This window comes from Polyodon spathula, chromosome 3 (assembly GCF_017654505.1).
Source record: "Polyodon spathula isolate WHYD16114869_AA chromosome 3, ASM1765450v1, whole genome shotgun sequence".
Taxonomy (NCBI): domain Eukaryota; kingdom Metazoa; phylum Chordata; class Actinopteri; order Acipenseriformes; family Polyodontidae; genus Polyodon; species Polyodon spathula.
Window position 1 is genome coordinate 73,536,368 of NC_054536.1, and position 19,982 is coordinate 73,556,349.

Below are 19,982 nucleotides of genomic sequence, written 5' to 3' on the forward strand. Positions count from 1 at the left end.
TGCGAAACAGTGTGTGGTGAAGCTGCCCAGATAGGATGAGCACCTGTCCTGCGTCAGATGCTTAGGGCCAGACCATGTGGCCAAAGCACTGGCGGGTGAGTTGGACTGCTCTCCGTACAGGAAGTTCTCGAAAAGAACTAAACACAGGAGAGCAGCCCTATCCCCAGCCGAGTCTCTCTCCCCGAGTCATGGGAGAATGAGATCAGTGGTCCAAGGTCCTCTGCAGAGGTCCTCTGGGACGCCCCCCACTACAATGACCAATGAGCTCTCCCTCACACCTGTGTCAACCTCCCCTTCTCCACCACCGGTACAGAGGTGCAGGCACCTCTCAGGGGAGGCGAGATGGTTAGCGCTCGAGGGGGCATTCACTAGGGGGCAGGCGGTCAGCACGCAGGTACAGCTATCCTTTCCCGTGCAGGCACAGACGATCACCGTCACAATCGCCTCGAAAGCGTGCAAGCTCGGCTGAGCAGCGCTTCCAGGAGTTGTCGGAGACTGTGAGGGCTCAGCAAACTGTGCTGGAGACCCTACTTAAGTCGCAGGGCAGACTGCCCCCTACCACTGGGCAGGTCTAATTTCCACAGTCTTGTTCCCTATCCCCAGCACCTAGACCTCCTAGCCCAGGCGAGCTGTCCTTCACGGCGTCAAGGTCAGATGTCTCGGACCCAACCACTTCCATCGGTCAGGCCACAGTGGGGGGCTCCTTACCACCCCTGCCACATGTGTCACAAAGGGAAGAGTTCCGGGCACTAATGCAGCATGCAGCTGCAGCCACGGACATTTCATGGCCAGCAGAACAGAAGGGACAGGGTAACTGCATCCTTCAACAAAAAGGGCACCCGCAGCAAGCCCTCCCTTTGTCCCAGGACTTCCTGGAATTGGTGCGCTCCTCCTGGAGCCACCCAGAGTCTGCACCCTCAGCCTCCATAGCAGCAGAGTCTCTACTACACACTGCAGGAGCCCAAGAAGCAGGGCTAGGCACATTCCCCTCTATCTGGGACACGGTCACGGTATTGGTGCAAGGTTCCACCTTCACAAAGGGGGATAAGGGCCCAACCTGCCTGTCTAAGCCTTGCAGGACAACGGATGCTATGCTAAAAAAGGTGTATGAGTTGGCAGAGCTGTCAGTCAGAGCAGTGAACACCATGGCTATACTGGCGCTCTACCAAACACAGTTAGCAGTGAGGCTGCAGGAAAGATCCACGGAGGCAGACATAGGGGCGTTCCAGGCGGTAGCAAGGGTGATGACTGACCTAAAGGGGGAGTTAGGCCAGGAATCAGGGAGGTCGCTGGCGGTGATGGTGGACGCTCGTCGGCATTTGTGGCTGATGCAATCCAAGGTCGTGGAGTCTGAGAGGGTGGTGTTACTATATGCTCCCATTACACTGGGGAAGACATTTGGGGCCACCATTGATGTGAGCCTTGAGCGCTCATACAAATGGAAAGTTTTCCAAGGCTTGTCCTTTGCTGAAGGTCATGATCCTTTGACCTGCCCTATTGAGACAATATTAACCTTCTTACAACATCTGTTTGACACAGGAAAATCAGTGACCACTTTGAAGGTATACCTGGCAGCAATATCAGTGTGCCATGACAAAATTGACTCTGTGTCCCCTGGGGCACATTTCCAAGCAGTGCAATTTCTTAAAGGGGCTCGGAGGCTTTGTCCTCCCATGAAAAGCATGGTCCCTAAGTGGGATCTAGAACTGGTACTGCAGGTCCTTATGGGTCCCCCATTCAACCTCATGGTGTCAGCAGAACTGTGCCCTGTTTCCTTGAAGGTGACGTTTTTAATAGCCATTACATCTGCCAGACGAGTAAGTGAGTTTCATGTGCTGTCCATCGATGACACATGTATGGCTTTCACTAGAAATGACTCGCGGGTAACATTAAGAATAAATCCAGCCTTTTTGCCAAAGGTGGTATCTTCAGTCCATATTAATCAACCAGTGGTTTTGGAAACTTTCAGACCTCCCCCACACGAATCAGAGGAGGACCGTAGACAGCACACACTCTGCCCAGTTCGGGCTACAGCTTCCAATTCGGTAATGGTTGTCATTCCATTGAAAGGGAATGTTAGGTTATTACCATAACCCTGCTTCCCTGACAGAGAATGACAACCATTACCCTTCGAGGTCATGTCCCCAGCTGACCTCTGATTTTGAAAGAAAATGGAGATATGTTACTGTGAGGACGTCCCTCTTCAGCAGGAGGTGGGAGGGACTTCCCGCTCACAGCAGGGCCCTGATAGGGCAGCTTTTTTATATATGCTCAGTGATCAACGGTCAGAGAGGGCTCCTTCCCATTCGGTAATGGTTGTCATTCTCTTTCAGGGAACCAAGGTTATGGTAATAACCTAACGTTACAAAAGCACCGCTGGTTAAATATGTGCTAAAGTACTGACACTAGAAACCATCAATGAAATACAAATGTAAGCAGCAAAGCAAAATTGCATTGATTTTCAAACGATTTTGCACGGAGGTGTCTGCTTTTAGAAGATCAATATCTGCTACTGTACAATCAAATTAGCAAGTTGAAACCTCTGAAACAGTGTAATAATTCCAGGGAGTATTACACTACCCTTTATATCGCATACTCTAGAGAGACACATGTATTAGATATCTATATGTGCAGAGCAGCTCTGGTAGAGCAATATCTATTCAATTTACAACATGATCAACAACTGCCATAAAACCACAGTCTATCCAGGAACCTTTATAGCCTTTATAACATGGTGTTGTGAGGACAAGTCACTCTGTGGAAAATATAAAATACTAGAAAATCATACAGCATGTGACAATGCAATTACTGTAGTTTGTGATGTGTACTATATTGACGTTTATGTACTTAAACAAAGCAAACGTCTCAGATTTGTATGACTGGACATATATGTCTACCATTCTGTTGCTGAACAAAGTAATGATTTAATCAACACACAATATGTTTCACTTGATCAGTTACCAAAGTCTAAATTAAATGACAGTCCTGATTGTTCTACCAAGTAGAAGGAAGACAGGTGGCTATGAATGAGTAACAATGCTAATTCACAAAGCACACCAAGGATATGATGTGCGAGGAGGATAGAGCATAGGGTTTTTATGGAATACACACAAGGAGAGGCAAAAAGTGTTTGAAAGAAAATAGAAGTACTGGGGTCAAGATAACTGAAAGAAGAAAGTTTAACTGGATATATAATGTAGTCATTTTGAATCAAGTAAATGAGGAATTTACTTTGTGTTTGTATTTAATCCACACCACCTCTGTCTTTAAAAACAAAACAAAACAAAAAACGTGATGGATTATTGAAACTAGAAGTTGAGTTCAGTCTTTTTCTTGATTTTTTTTTAAACATATTATGTTCAAAAAGAGCATCCAAGATATATAAAAACAAAACAAAACAAAACTTTAAGAGGTGTGTTAGCTGTGTAGCTGAACACTTCCATTTTTAGCTCTTAAACTTGTGAATAAACTTGGTATGGGCATGCTGATGTATTCTAGGAATTAGTTTGCAGATTTTATTTTATTTTTATTTGTTTCAAAACAATTCGTCGACCACTGTGATCTGTACCCAGCATTTTATTTTTGTGCACGTGTCTATTTTTCAAACTTCCTACTGGCTTGCAGGGGGCCAACGGGGGCCTGTAAGTTAGCATTAAAGTATGTACAGTATTCATTGAAAGAACTCAGGTAAAGTTGCAATTTACTCACCCAAAATACATTTTACTCAGTGTCTAAATTGGAGAGTATGACCTAAAACCTATCTGGAGCACTGGTCTCAGTTCTCAGTTTTAAAAAGATGCTGCACCCAAAGTCAAGTGAGGGAGCAAAGCTTTTAGCTATCATGCTTCTTCATCTTGTAATGTCATTGCTACCAAGTGTAGCAATCTTAGTTCCTGCAGGCAGGAGCATCACACAGGGCGAGGAAATCCACACACAGGCGGAGGGTGGGCACGAACCTCTGACCTCTCGCATTAAGGTAGCTCCGATACCGCTGCACAAAAGAGCCGGCTCCTTTGCAAGGAGTGTATATCAGGCTTATGTCTTTGTATGTGATTACATCACCTACCAGCCCTGCTGCTGCCTTCCCCTGTGCACGCTACACAAGCTGAAATTTCCCACTTCAATTCCATTACTGCAGTTAAGCAAAAAGCAATGTTATTTCTCTGAAGAAATGTACTTCTTACAAATTACCTTTTATTTTTCTATCTATATTTTAGATTTTTTTTATGTGCTTTTGATAAACTCACAATTTTGTACATTTTTGACCGCATTTTCTAGTTAATTTGCATCAGCTAGTACAGCTGTCTCTCTGACAGGTCACAATTGAAACTTATTAATCAGTGGGTATTTTATAACAAATTATTCATGATCAACGAATAATTGATTTTCTAAAATAATTCAATGCAATTATCAGTACATGCGTAAGATGTTTATGCAGTATCAAATACAAATATGCATGAGACATGCCTATCTGTTAAAATAAAGTACAAACATTTGTGCTACATTTAGAAACTTGGGGGGGGGGGGGGGGGGGGGGGGGGGGGGAGGAGTGTTATAAGGTAGCTCTCAGCGTAATGGCTTCTCGAAGACAACTCAAAACCATGCAATGAAGCACTCTATCTCCTGTCAGCAGGAAGCTTACCACAGGTCACTTGCACCAGTTTAGAACCATGGGAGCATCATCCTTCTTCCACTGCCGGATGACAGTGAATCTGGAGACTTAAATGTTGAGAGTTGTCCTGAAATAGCAATGATGTGGAATTCAATGAGCTGACGCTCCTACACGCCCCTAATTTATTGCTGAAAATAGGTTCATTCATGAATTAATTATATGCAGCCTGATAACAAGGTTATAGCACATTACCTGAATTGTTACAGTACTTCAGTGTCTCATTAAACCCTTAATTATACACAACTCTGCTGAATGGTATACTGAATGGGGTATACCTATATATACTCTACCTATATTAAGCTGCTACTGGAGGCTACGCTTATATATAAACTGAAATTTGAATTGATTTCACTTGCCAAATAAATATGGTATACACAGTCTTTTATTTACTTGTGGAATTTTTGACCGCAGCTGTAACAATAAAAGCTAAAAGCTGTACTGTGATCTATAGTGATACTGCAGTGTTCATCTACAGTAGCTACAAGTGAAATGCATCACGAAATTATGTAATTCAGTAGTAACTACAGTACAATGATTTGCATCCCATCCATATTGAGCATGTTACTGTTTTCCTGTCAATCATTAATTCTTTGTAGTTGCAGCAAGTGAAACAGATCTCTGCCCTTGCAGAGTATGTGTGTGTGTGTGTGTGTGTGTGTGTGTGTGTGTGTGAGTGAGTGAGTGCAGCACTGTGTCACTTCTTGTTTGTGGTACCAATATCTGTAATATTGATAATCAATTGCATATGTCCTTATCTGGCCTTTCTCTAGAGGCTAACACCTCAATAGATGTGTAGTGCTCCAAAAGACATATTACATGACAAAAGTGAAAAGACAGACAGTCTGTACTCTCTTTTACTTGAAGACGTAATAATGTTTCCTATTTTTATAACATTTAATTCCCACTTATACACTAACCAGGCGTAGGCTGTTTGTGGTGTAGAAGAAAGTATTGTACAGTTGTGTTTAACCATTAGTGTATGAAGGAACTTCAGGGTCCTAATCAATCTAGGCATTCCTTAACCACTGTAGGAGCACTCCTTCAGGTAACTAACATCAAGGAGCAATGCATTCTTACTGGCAGCCAACCTTTCAAAATGTGTCAACAACTCTGCCATTAAGATTCCTGTCAAGAATCAATCAGCATGCAACACTGAGAGGTGACTCAATGAAACACAGTCACAACTCAGCAAGACAGCGACATAACAAGTCAGAACGACTTGGAATAACTGTTATAGCTTCACCAGCCCTCGGAAGGACTGCTATACAGGTGCCTGTTTAATATTCCACTCCTAGGATGCACCATAATGTATGGCATTTCTCGAAGTGGAACTGTTGCCTATGAAAAAGAAAAATCTTACATTTAATTTACAGTTTCCATTACCTTGACCATACAGATAAAAGTAAAAACAGTGGCCTTGGATATGAGTACATTATGTGTTTGTAGATCAGTGTAGTGCTACTTTATTATTAAAACGTACCAAAAATTTGATTTAGAGCAATCATACCAGAAAATTCACCTGCACCTGTATGTAACAAATTGTACATTCTACCACAAAAATATAGTCGAAAATAATTAAAATAGTTTATTACTGTACTGTGCTTTGGCAATCAGGTATAAAATCACCAATTGCATCAGAAAGATAAGAGAGCAGTGGTGTAGATTGCTAGGAAGGTTCACAGAAATTGTTGTAAATTATACTATGTAACACAATTTTTGTTCCTGGGTAGTAAGTGTTATTTCCTAATTGCTTATGCCTCAAAAGTATAGAAAATGACTATTATTCCCCACAAACTTTGCTATTGTGACCAGGACAGTGATATTTAAAAATATCACTATTTCCAATGGGAAAACGGGCAAATGTGTGTCTTTTCGTTCACATAAAGTCAGAAAAAAACAACAAATGAATCCAAATTAACATGTATTTATTTACAGTATAATCGTAAATCTCGAAAAACTACTCACTTCTAAATCTTTTCTAGTCATTTTTTTATTACTTTAGTATAAATACATGTTAATTTGGATTCATATGTTGTTTTTTCTGACTTTATGTGAACGAAAAGACAAACAATTGCCCTTTATATATATATATATAAATTAGCTCAAAGAGCCAGCTGGCCAACGTTTCGATATGTTGTACATATCTTTCTCAAGGGAGCCTGTGTTTGAATCTAATCCATGTTGGTGTCTGGGTGGTAATCAAGACAGTCTTACACCATAAGAAACAGATACACATTCCCTTATAAAAAATGGACATAGCAAGTAGTTAAAGCTTTGCTCTTAGTACAGTACTTTTGCTATGTACAGCTATGGCCAAAGTCCTATAGAATTAACTAATTTTACTTCATAAAGTTGAACAAAACCAGCTGAATAATAATACGTTAACATATTGAATTATACACCGCTTTGCAGTTTTACGTATACTTAACGAAAAACTGACAAAAATTTCAAAATTTTTTAATTTAGAAATCTAACATGAAATACTGTACTACTAGTATGACTTCCAGTAGACTTTTGCTATAGAATTGTGTAGTTTCTTTGTTTACATGATGCTAAATAAAAGATCAAAATTAAGTTCATATCGTTTTTTTAATTTTTTTTTGTTGTTGTCTCAATCCTAAAATTCTAGGGGATGCAAAACATAAGGGAGTTAATGGTGGTGAAACATATCAATCTCAGATGTCAGATGTAACATACTGTACTGTATTTTAACTTCTGCTTTTGTACTTTAATTCCCCCACAGCTATTTTAAATGTCTTTTCATTTTGTTTCTTACTTTGTATTCTGAGCTTCTACATGTTTTCTGCTGCCTCCTTTACCTTGACAGTAGGTGATAGAAAAATAAATAGTCTTCTTGCTTATGAGGTCCAACCTGCATGTTAATGAATGCAGGAGTTGCTTGAGAAACAAGCAATCTGGAAATGAGAACAGGGCGATATTTACATTGCCTATACCTGCCTGCCTTATTCACTGCCACCGACCCCGTTCCTTATTCTCCAGAGTTCTGAACACTGAGTCATGGGTGCCCCTGTCAACCTTGCAGCCTGTGCTGCTTTAAATTGTAATCCTCCTAGAAGTTGGTAATTAACTGGGGGTTTTATCGAGAGACATATTTAGGAGGCTGAAGTCTGAAGATTAATAATGGCATGTGTGAGGCTCCCTACAGACACTGGAGGTATGAAGACATGACTTATTTTTATACACATCTATATAACGGTACATGTTTTCCTGAGTCATAATTGGGTTTGAATTTGACTGCTGCTGGAAGTAGTGGCATAGCTGTGTCTGTCTGTCTTACTCATTGATATAGCAGTGACAAACCATTTTTTGGTGCCTACAGCCCAAGCCACAGTTATATGTACACAAACTGGCCAGTCAACAGAGTTTTGACAAGTTGAACAGAATGTTAATTATGGACGAAATTACAAATAGCAAGCAGTCAACAAGGGACCATTAGTATAAAACTGAACTTGCATTTTGTTTTTTCAATAATGACTTTTTTTTTTTTATCAGGGATGTTAAATAACATGTAGTCTTTTTTTTTTTTTTATAGGCTCATTACAGACTGCCTGATATCACATTTTCATGACACAGACCTACTCCTAGACGCCAGAAACTGCCAATTTGGAGTTCATCTCCGAGGCTGAGCTGCAATTTTAAAAAAGCACCAACAAATGAGATCAGTGATTTTGGTAAAGTTTGCAGACAAAATTCATCTGTAGGTCAGGTGCTTGCCGAAAATCTATCCGTAACAACCTACTTCCCTCTATGGCAGTTATACCTATCGAAGCAGTTCCGCCATGGAAAGCTGAATTCTAATAACTGGGTATAAATTAGCTCCCTACCATGGAGTGGGTGGCAGCTAGAAAGTTATGAGATGGATCACTACAGATCATCTTTACAGCTTGTGGAGGTGGTTCCTCAGGATAATACTGCTTAAATGTGACCCTTATGTAACATTGGTATGATATGTTTAAAAGGTTCAAAACATTTACAGCCAATTTTAATTTCTGTTTTGCATCGTAATGGAGCTTAGACTCCATTTTGTGCATGCAAACTGCCTAATCCATTGACAGGGCCTACTTTCTTTTTGATGAAGTCGAGATTACGGAAAGGAAAACAATTGTCACAATCTCGGTTCCCGCAAGCAGAGGTTTCTCACAGGCGAACATTTCTTACGTCCCACCTCTGCCTGTGGGAATCCCTTGCCTGCGGGAACTGAGATCGTTAGACTATTGTTCAATCCAGTAAACATCACACCTTGATTGTAAGCATAGCAGCTTTAAGTAGGGCTTTTTTTTTGCTTACGCTTATTAAAAAAAGTCTTCATTATCATTACTGCACAGTGGAAAATAGGACCCTCGATCAATGTGTCAACTAGCATATAAAGAAAATACTGTATATCAAAGGTGTGGTCTGTCCCATAGAAAATCAAAGAATAGTTGTGGTTGCTATATTAGGTGAGAGGTCATGTTCATCAAAACAGTTAGCATGCAAGTTTTATAAAACCCTGCAATTATCAATTCACTACCTCAGATGGTTGCTGAGATGTAAGACTTTGGCACTGGCAGGAAGCAGTTCATTTTGCATGTGTGATACCCACAATTGACCTTGACCTAGAGAATCCCAGAAAATATCGGAATGCAGTTGCTAGCTGAACTGTTTTTATTTGCAGTCGTAGGATGGCGGCTGATTTGGTAATTCATACAAGCGTCCTCATAGCGATGCTTAATTACTCCACAAGCACGGCATTGTTTAAAAATGTCCAATCCAGCTCACTTGCCTGCATCAATATAAAATTGGTTCAATAACAGAAAATACTGAACTACAGTACGATTTATCTGTAAACATTTTACCAGTATTGGGTTACAAGACTAATAATTCTTCCGGCACTAAGTGGATTTACAGAAAGACTACCCAGGGATAAGTAATAAAATACTTTAAGTATTTTTATATTGAACAATAATTAAAATGGCATTATGTATAACTATTAGTATACTTCAAAATTTTAATGTCTTCTGTTTTGAGAGGAAATTTCTTTTCAAGACCTGTAATCAGGTCTGATGTGTTAAGAGCCAAATACAATTTTAAAAATGAGCTAGAAGGTTACTTAAAAAAATATCCACCATTGAAAACCTAAAATGCAGTAGAAATGTAAAAATAAACATGTCCCGTAGACAAGATTATTTCAGGAGGAAGAGAAAAGGGGAGGAGCTCGTTCTCCAATGCGAGTAGACCAGGAACACCCAACAAGCAAGAGGTTGGAGCTCTGTATTAAATAAACATCAGCACTATTGGCTTCAGACGCGACGCCGTCGCTAGGGAGCAGCTCCACAACAGCAAATGGAAAAATCGGTGCCACAGTAACCAAGAGCAGCGCGCTGTGTACAGTTTAAACAATGCCTTCCTCTGTGAACCAAACTTGCAGTTCCTGACAGATATTAAACACACATTTTGCCGTTTAAAGAGATTCTCTGGTTTACTGCCTTTTTCTTTCAACATTGTTCTATTCTTTTTCTTTTCTATTTTAAATCTTATTTATTTCCTTGCTTGCAATCTGCTCCAAATTTTTGTGAAGTGCTTTCAAGAAACCATACTGTTTCTTTATGGCGTCGCACCAGCAGTCAAGAATTCAGTCATACCTGGAAAAGAACAAAATTGGCCCTTTGTTTGAGGTAAGAGTTTTAAAGAAACTTGCTGTGTTCATGCTAAACGTTAATGCCGCATTTGCTTATTGACAGGATCTACGGTACATCACGTCATGACATACCCACACGTTGGTTGTTGAAGTATGTGTGTATTCAAATTATTACTGCAAGGGAAAAAGTCAGATGTGAAACAAAATACAAATCTCTCTATATACAGGTTTATGCTTTTGGGTGAATTTGTTTGACGTTTGCTACTGTTTACACAAGTGTTGGTCAGTATACTTTTTAAAGGTGTTCTGTTGAACACAGGAAAGTATGAACAATACCAATCAATACAGATAGTTAATATTTTTAACAGCGTAATTCAAATGCTTCCTCCGTTTTTTTTAAACGGTATAAAGACAGTTATAAAATACCATTCCAGATACAAGATGTAAATACACTTTACATAAATCCCTTCAAAGGATCGAAGCACAGCTTCTGTAACGTGATACGAGAGCCACAAAGTAACGCAAGTTTCGTTATTGTAATTACATTTTCTTCAATATCTTTGTAACCCAATATGACGTGGAGCGTCTAGGTGCAACACACAGTATGCAATGTCGATGAAATGAAATGCCAGTGTAATTTATGTGGATTTATTTGAATTGGATGCTTGAGCTTGGATTTACTGGTATACTATTAGTAATTGTTGTATTAGTATTAAATAGAAACAGGGTATACAATGTTTTATTTAAAAACAAATTACATGTACACAATAATTTAAAACATTTTCCCAGTATTTCAGTTTAAAACTCAAGTAGCAACAACCCCTTTTTCCATCCAATTTGTAAATACTGTATAGTATATACAGCCGTAACAATAAATGGTTATTAGATGCTTCCCACAGCCTGCCTAGAATTATACAATGTGTCTATCCAGTACATGTCTGTTTCCATTTCTCCAGGCTGGACATTGTACTTGATTAGCCTAAGTGTGTAACTCTTCAGTTGATCATAAATGTAAGAACCTGTACAGTAAACCATTAAGGTGTCAGATGCTATTGTTTCGTTATTATGTCCCCCCCCCCCCCCCCCCAACCAAAAAAACAAAAAAATTGTTGTATTTCTATCATTATTTCTGCCCATGTTTTCAATTTTCAGTAACTTAAGGAAGAGAAATTGTATCACATGCTATGGTGAAATTTGCTTTACGTTGTCAATTATTCTTTATGCTGTGTAAAATATAGTTAGGATTTGTAAAAGAAACTGGCAAACTAACAAGGTCTTGTTTCTGATGAAGCAAACAAAATAACTACAAGCGAATGTAGTGTAAACAAAAAAACGGTATCTTGCATGCAAATGTTTTGACAAGATGTGGGACAGCACAGCTTTAAAAGATGCTTGGTAACTCACAGTATTGTAAAAATGCAGAGCTACTGTACATATTTAGTTTTTGTTCCACCTGTACCTTAAATTGCTTATAAACTAATTTAATCCCCTTAAATCAGTGAATTATTTCATGATACCTATAAAACCTGGATTCCGGATCTCAAGGAACCGGATGTGTGCACCCCTGGCTAACCTGTGTGTGTGTGTTATTTTTATTGTTAGAACTTCTTTTTTTTTTAATATATGCATAACTACATAACCCCTTGTTTCTTCTGTAACAGTATGCTTGAAATATGAACAAATATTGAAATGTAGTCATAAATCCATAGTGCACCTACTTCAAATTAAAACAGGTAAACAAAACATACCATTTATATAGTATACTGTATGCAAATAATCTTATCAATATATCTGGAAACCATGGCCTACAAAGGTTTTCAGTGTTGTTTAAATGCCATAATATAGGGTCACAAATTATAGATTAGTTTTAAATTGCAGTTCAATGTTCATTGTCCCCCTCCCCCTCCCACTGTTAAAATGGAACTTGCCCTCTACTTCTTTTTACATAAAGACTGCAGAGTCACTATTAAGTTTGGAAGAGATGAGGTTTTTGAAATCTAGGTACAGAATTTGGTCAGGTTACACTGGTTAATTGGCCATCTGTATAAAAGCAAGGTACTGTAGTTCAGGGCAGAACTTGTGGTGGGAGACAGATGCCTGTGTCCTTATGATGTACTGATAAAAAGAGTGTTTGTTTTGCTAAAAAGCCTGTATCTACTTTTGTTTGTTAGGTTTTTTTTTTTTTAATCATCTGTTTACTTGGGTCTACCCCAAAAATGTGCAATCCTGCGCCAAAACTTAATTTCTGTTTGTATTTCAGCAGTTTTGTTACCGAAGTACTCCTAAATCCACTACTACTATTAATACTACTAAAATATCCTGGGCAGGAATGGTAACTTACAGAATAGACAACAGCACACTGATTTTCTTTAGGAATGGGACATTTTATCATCAATAAGACACTTCAAGTTATGCGTTGCTGTTAAAACACTGCACAACTAGGTGGTTGCAAGACACTGCTTTGCCGTGTGCCTATATGCACGCAGCTTAGTTCTCGAATAATCCTTGTTTTAGGATTTTCTTTAAAATGTTAAATTCACGTTATTGCCTATTTTCAGATTTGCTATCCTACAGATTTTTTTTTTTCTCAATAGACTGAATGATGATATTTAATAAATTGATATGTAATGTTTTTGTATTACACTATGGTTATGTTTTGACATTAAAATAATGACTTCCATTTATGGGGTACATTGCTTTGATTTTAGCAAGTAGTCTCGTCTGGTGCATAAATATCTGCAGTGTTTTTAGTTGAATGTGAATTTTCAAGACATTCATATTAAAACACCCCTGTGAGAAAACTACGTGCTTAGGTGTTGTAATTAAATATTGAAAAAGAAATAAAGCAATCAACATCCCTTGTTGAAACCAACAGCTCTTTGAGAAGATATTGCAGTCTGATTTATTTCTCATCTCAAAAGTATTTTTACAGTAAAGCTGAATTACAGACTTTCTGTAGTCTTAGACTAGAGTAAAACATATGCAAAGCTCTTTATTTTAAGTCTAATTAACATTTGCATTATATTTGGTTTATGTATTATTTTGTCCATCACACAGTTAACAGAAATTTGAAAGAGTATTGGAATTAGCATTGCACCATTTAGTTGTTTCATTTCGGTTAAAATTTTATAAATAACGTCACAAATAACTTTTCATTACAGATAATTTATGGAAATACTCTTGAGATTTGATGAGACTCTGTTAATCCTAATATTATTTAGCTGCCATCGACGGTACTGAAAAAACTGGTGACAGAATAGAACTCTAAAAAAAAAAAAAAAAAAAAAAAAAAAAAAAAAAAAAATATATATATATATATATATATATATATATATATATATATATAAAAAATTAAAGTTGAAAGAATCCATTTGTTGATGACCAAAATAAACTGCTGGTAGCAGGCAGGTAATAAACAGTGTTTGGTGACAATGCTCAATAAAGCTTGGAGCAGACTCATTGGCAATACTATCATGGGAAAGAAGGCTGTAAGCAATCCTGTTATGTCACTTTTATATGTGTTGAACTGAGGTGACCCACCCATCAGTTCTCACTGTAATTATAGGCAAGATGTATGATATCGGCTATTTATGAAAAGATGAATGGTAAACAGTGAGGAAGTGAAGGAGTAAGTACAGCTGATAACTTCAGTACCTTGGACAGTGACAGGGATACAGGGTTTTTGTTTCTGTGCTCAGTTTGCTACCAATCACTTGAGCTTAACATTTATCAAAGTGTTCGTTTTCCAAAGCAGCATCGTTCAATCCACACTTAAACACTCGACATGATGTAACTCATTTTGAAATTGCAAGGCATTTTTTTTTTTTTTTAAGAATTAGGAAGGTCTTACATTTTTTTGCATTATGCTTTCATTTTATTATTTTAGACAGTGATCCATCGTCAATGGCACCAATCCTACTCTTCTGCTTTGGGTACAATACAGTTTACATCAGAGCTGTCACTTCTTATATATCTATAAACCAAATGAGGCACAGACTTCAATGAAATCTCCTTCTTACAAAATGTAGTGGTAGGTTTGACCTGCAATCTTATATAGTTGCCTATTCTGGTCAGGTAACTTTTGTGTACAATTTAAAGATCAAACACTTCAAGGCATTGGCTTATTAACCCTTTAATTGTTCTTATTTAACTATTATGAAACAGTTTAGGATTATTCCCTTCACTTGCTGAATTTGAACAGATTTTGTTCACATGAACTTTCATCACAGAGAAATCTATTCATCACATCAACTGTGCCACTTTCAGTTTTTAGCATTCTGTATTCTCCATATCAAAACGTTATCTGCTTTACAAAATAACACCTGAGGCACCTCTCAATTCTGTTCAACTGCAAACTCCATTCCAAATGGTGACATCACAATTGGCTGTGCATGTTGCCTCGTGACTTACAACGCACCTGGGTCATGGTGATATTAGAGTACAACACATAATCTAGTCGTGCCTTATTGCTTACTTAACGGTATTCTCTTCAGCAACCTCTTCCCTCTTTTCAATGAAATTGACAATGGATGAAATATAGGTTGGCAATGATTAAAATACAAATATAGCTGATTTTTAACTTGTATATTAATAAGACAGCATATCATTGATTTATAGCGTTTAACCACATACACAGGCATTCGCCGTCCTATAATCCTATATTGAATTACTCTCTTATTCAGCAGACTTACCCCCTTACATGTTACAAAAGGTCTAGAAGTATCTCAGTACACAAATAATATTATAATATTCTAAAAGAACATGAAACAGATTTCCATTTGTCACATGCTTTGTACTTGATTGAAACAAAGATTGCTCAAGGACACTCTTGATTTGTAAAGGAAAACGATTTGCTTCGCCCAACAGATTTAATTCTGAATTGTTCTCGGATTTCCATTGACCTCGCTCTGGTGGAACCAATAACATTAGAATACAACTTAGCAGTGCCTCCAGTGGTATTTACTGTTTTTATAGTCAAGACTTGCTTAAACCGTTTGGCGTTCTAATATGTTAAGTCCTTTGTCATCTTGAAGCTGGGGCTGAGTGTTTTCCATTCCTTGAAAACTGAACCATTTAACCTGTTCATCCAGGTGATATATCTATTTGATTCTCTGTCTGTCTTTTTTAATCTTCAGAAAACGCAAGGGGTATCAATCCAGCCTCATTGTTTTTAAGCACCCTGTAAACCTTGCAGTCTTATTTTGAACTAACAGCTATAAAGGTGACAGCAACTGCCCCATTAATCACTAATGCAAGTCACCACTTAACATCACTATTTTACCTCTGTATATCTTTATGAACCACAGCTTGATTGGCTCACAGTGTGGCTACAAAGAATTGTCAAAAAAGTTCTATACAGTTTTATACAGTCTTTTGTGTGAAAATGCTTAAGCTTGTAGTATTGCTTAACTAGGAGCTGTCCCTGCAGTGTTCATTATGGTAGGCTTACATTCTGTTCAGTTTTACAAGGTAACTGGCAATTTGTGGAACACGCTTAAGCTGCAGTATGTACCACTAAACACTTTGTTGTGATGGTTTTGCTAGCGTCAAAAGTATTTGTAGAATAAAAAAATATGAAAGAAAAAAAAAATATCAATTTAGATTCACAAACTGTGCATATCTAGCAGCATCACACGACACAAAAAATAGAACAACAATCTAATTTATGAAAGTGCTATAAAATAAATATAGTATTTTGCTCTACTGTGCACTCCAACCAGCTGACAGTTAATAATGCATATTATTGTAAGTAACTTAGCTACTCTGAGTGTGTCTGAGGAATGTTAGGGACTGGCTGTACATTGTGGAGCAGCTTATAACATGTCTTAAACAATATTTCTTTAAAAAAGAGCTAAGAAGTGGTCCGCGAGTGGCTCACCTTGTAGAAGCACAACTGCGTGGTTCGCAGGGTGAGTTATACAGCAAACGTTCGCATTCTGGCTGTGAGAAGTAGGCTGGTCGCTTCTAAGTAGGGGACGCTGAAGGGAGCGTGCCGTGGGTTAGGGAGGTAAAACCAGCAGATTTCTCCTGTACAGCGAACCCTGTGATTTGTGACTACATTTCGTTTTGTTTTTTTTTGGCAACTGTCTTTTTAATTTTAGGTGCCACTGGCATCTGTAACCCCCAGCATTCTGCTTCTCCCTTTAAAAACATGTGTCAGGGGCTCCCGAGTGGAGCATCCAGTGAAGCGCTCCGTGTGGAGTGCAGGATGCGTCCTATAGTCTGGACGTCGCCAGTTGGAGTCCAGGCTATTCCTTTGCCGACCGAGGACGGGAGCTCGCAGGGGGTGGCACTCAATTGGCTGAGCGTCGCCCAGGGGGATGGAAGGCTAGGTTGGCCAGGATGTACTTGGCTCACCGCACACCACTGACCCTGTGGTCTAGCTGGGCACCTGCAGGCTTGCTTGTAAGCTGCCCAGGGCTGCGTTGTCCTCTGACACTATAGCTCTGGGTGGCTGCATGGTGAGTCTGCAGTGTGTAAAGAAGCGGGCGGCTGACGGCACATGCTTTGGAGGACAGTGTGTGCTCGTCTTCGTACCTCCAGAGTCAGCGCAAAGGTGGTAGTGGTGAGCTGAGCCTAAAAATTATTAGACATCACTAAATTAGGGAGAAAACAATAAAAATAATTGGGGACTACTAAATAAAAATAAAAACTAACAAAAAAAAAGCATGTGTCAATATGTAGAGTGCTATGACATTGGTCTGTAAACAATAATAAAAAAGCTGGCATATCACATATTTCAAACTGAAGTGTGAGATGGACGTTAACAATTTGATTGAAATTAAACATCTGAAATACCAGAGATGTTGTATTAACACCAGCAGAAAATGAAATATGGTATATACCAAACACGTATATACTAGAGATTTAATTCAAATGAACAGCTGCTTTGAAGACATTTAGAACAAGAACAATGACAAACAAAACAAAAATAAAAATGCACTAAGGATGGTGTATTGCACACGTGCCATTTAACAAAATTCTTCAAAAATGTTAAATAAAGAAAATAATTAAAATGAAGAGCTGAAATGCAGCAAAAAAGGTAAGGAATAAACAAAAAAAGTTATCTTACCAAGCTGAAAAAAAATGTAATTCTTTATGACCTCCAATAAACCAATTGTTGGCTTTCGTCAGTTAAATTGTAGGGTGCCAAAATAAAATTTTAAGTCAACACGAACAGCTTTTTTCCCCTGTCTGTTGTATATTCTTTAGCAGTCACATCTATTCTAGATATAATAGATCCGGTTATTGTTTACCATCACAAGTTCGACAATGATTTACTTGCACAGCAGCTTCCCTAGTTAGATGATTCTGATCTCTCTTCAGCCAAAAAAGCAGGCACTGTAATTCCAGATGTTACCAAGAAGTTTGCAGCCCTGGTAGTGTTATTATTATGTTGTTTTAGAAATACTCCAGCATGGTGATCTTTTGCCTGACTGCTTGTCAAATCTGCACACCATTAACTGCAAGATAGTACAGAAAGGCTTGTAATTTAAAAGGAACCCTGTGGAAAAATATGATGAAATCAGTATCAACTTACCAGTAAGTCATGGAGACTAATTACTAATGGCCTTTTATTTTATGGTCTGCTTGGGAAAATGTTATCACTAAGGGACCTGCTGTTTGAGCATATAAGCTGTCAAGAAAAATAAATTGGGAATTAAAAAGACATGCGTAATAGCACACAAAATATTATTATTATTATTATTATTATTATTATTATTATTATTATTATTATTATTATTATTTATTGTTATTATTATTATTTCTTAACAGACGCCCTTATCCAGGGCGACTTACAATTTGTTACAAAATATCACAGTATAAAATATCACTTTACAGTGTATCATATTACAGATAAGAGCAGGTTTAAAGTACAATACAATCAGTAGCAAATAAGATCAAATAAGAGCAAACTAAAGAATACAGTAAATAATTCAATTTGAGAGAGAGCTTGACTAAGAGCAGTTAACTTATAGTAAAAATATTTGCTTATGAGTAAAGTCCAGTAAAACCACGTAGTCAGTACGATAAATGGGTGAGAATGATTTGAAATAAGAGCAATTGCAAAAAACATGAATACTGATACCTATAAGAGTAAAATCAAATACAAGATACAGGAAGTAGTTATAATTAAGTACAGTAGTAGAATACGGCAAGGTATGTACAATCTGATGCAAGTACTGGTACAATTGGGTGCCATATAGTCCACTATAGTTGAGAGTTGAGGTTTACAGGTTTCTTAAGAGGTGTGTCATGAGAAGGCGCTGAAAAGTGGTTGGGGACTGAGCAGTCCTGATATCCGTGGGTAGGATGTTACACCACTGAGGGGCAAGGGTAGAGAAGAAGCGGGCTGTGGAAGTGGGGGAGCGGAGGGGGTTATGGCTAATTTGCTGGTGGTGGAGGAGCTGAGGGGACGAGAGGGGGTGTAGGGAGAAATGGAGATAGGAGGGAGCAGAAAGGTCGAGACAGCGATAGGCAAGTACAAGAGTTTTGAACTGGATGCGAGCAGTGATGGGGAGCCAGTGCAGAGACCAGAGCAGCAGTGTAGCATGGGAGAAACGAGGAAGGGAAAAGACAAGGCAAGCAGTACCAGGGCCTGAACTTGGAGCTGTGTGGAGTAGTGGGTGAGGAAGGGCCACATTCTGCATGTGTTGCTGAGGAAGAAGCTATGAAGATCTCGAAGTAGTGAGTAGTATATATTCAATATATGCAGGGAATCATTTTTCCATTACAGAGCAAGCAGATTCAAAGATTCATACAGAAACAAGCTCTTTAATATTCATTTGCACTCAGGTTTTTCCCCCTCCCCTGTTCCTTTGTAGGTCCAATCAGCACTGGATAACACTCTGTGGGCTATAGCTGCAGAGGTTCCCATGTGCAGTTAAAGTGACATGTCGTGTGCTAACGTGATCAAACGGTTGCTATTGCAGAAAGTAAACTGGTTCTGGCTTAATTGTGCTTATGTTTAGTACTTGTTCTTTTGTATTTTTGCATTTTTTTTTCATATGCGAAAAACGCATAGTAAAAGGCTTGCAAATATTTATGGCTTTACAGTATACTGCAGACATGAGTCAGCCGGCTGCATCATGCGCAGTCTGAGAATTCATCATATCCCTGTCTCTCCCGAGTTGCAACAAAATACAAAGCAGGTTTTTCTTGGGAGGTTTTGGTTTCCTGGTGTCCTGGGAGCCATCAATTGCACATATGTGCAGCTACGTGCACCAACACAGAATAGGCACCTCTACATAAATTGTAAGGTGACCTATTCTGCCAACATGCAGGGAGTGTGTGATGCCAACAACTACATCACAAATGTGTATGCAAACCATCCTGGCTCCGCTCATGACTCGTTTATCCTTGCTAACTCACAAGTGGCAGCTGCATTTCAGCGGGATGACAGTCTGAGAGGCTGGTTACCTACTGAAGCGGTGATTGCTGACACTGCTGTTCAACCCCACAACCCCTGCCAAACAGAGGTTTAACTGTACCTTTAAATGTGCTCGTACTGTAATAGAGAAAACATTTGGAATCCTCAAAATGCGATTCTGATGTTTGAATGTCTCTGGGGGAACACTGCAGTACACTCCTCAGAAGGTTAGCAATATCATCCTGGCTGGTTGTGTTTTGCACAGCATAACTATACGTAATGGATGTGATGTTGAACTTAGA

At 38.6% G+C, this 19,982-nt stretch overlaps 1 protein-coding gene across 1 annotated transcript in view; it reads left to right on the forward strand.

Moving 5' to 3' along the window:
* Positions 1-9,966: 9,966 nt before the first annotated feature.
* Positions 9,967-19,982, forward strand: part of LOC121313399 (uncharacterized protein C8orf34 homolog) — a 93,336-nt gene continuing 83,320 nt past the window's right edge. The window contains exon 1 of the mRNA XM_041245887.1: positions 9,967-10,347. Within this exon, the coding sequence (XP_041101821.1) occupies positions 10,279-10,347 (69 nt within the window). The 5' untranslated portion in view covers positions 9,967-10,278. The remainder of the gene's footprint in view (positions 10,348-19,982) is intronic.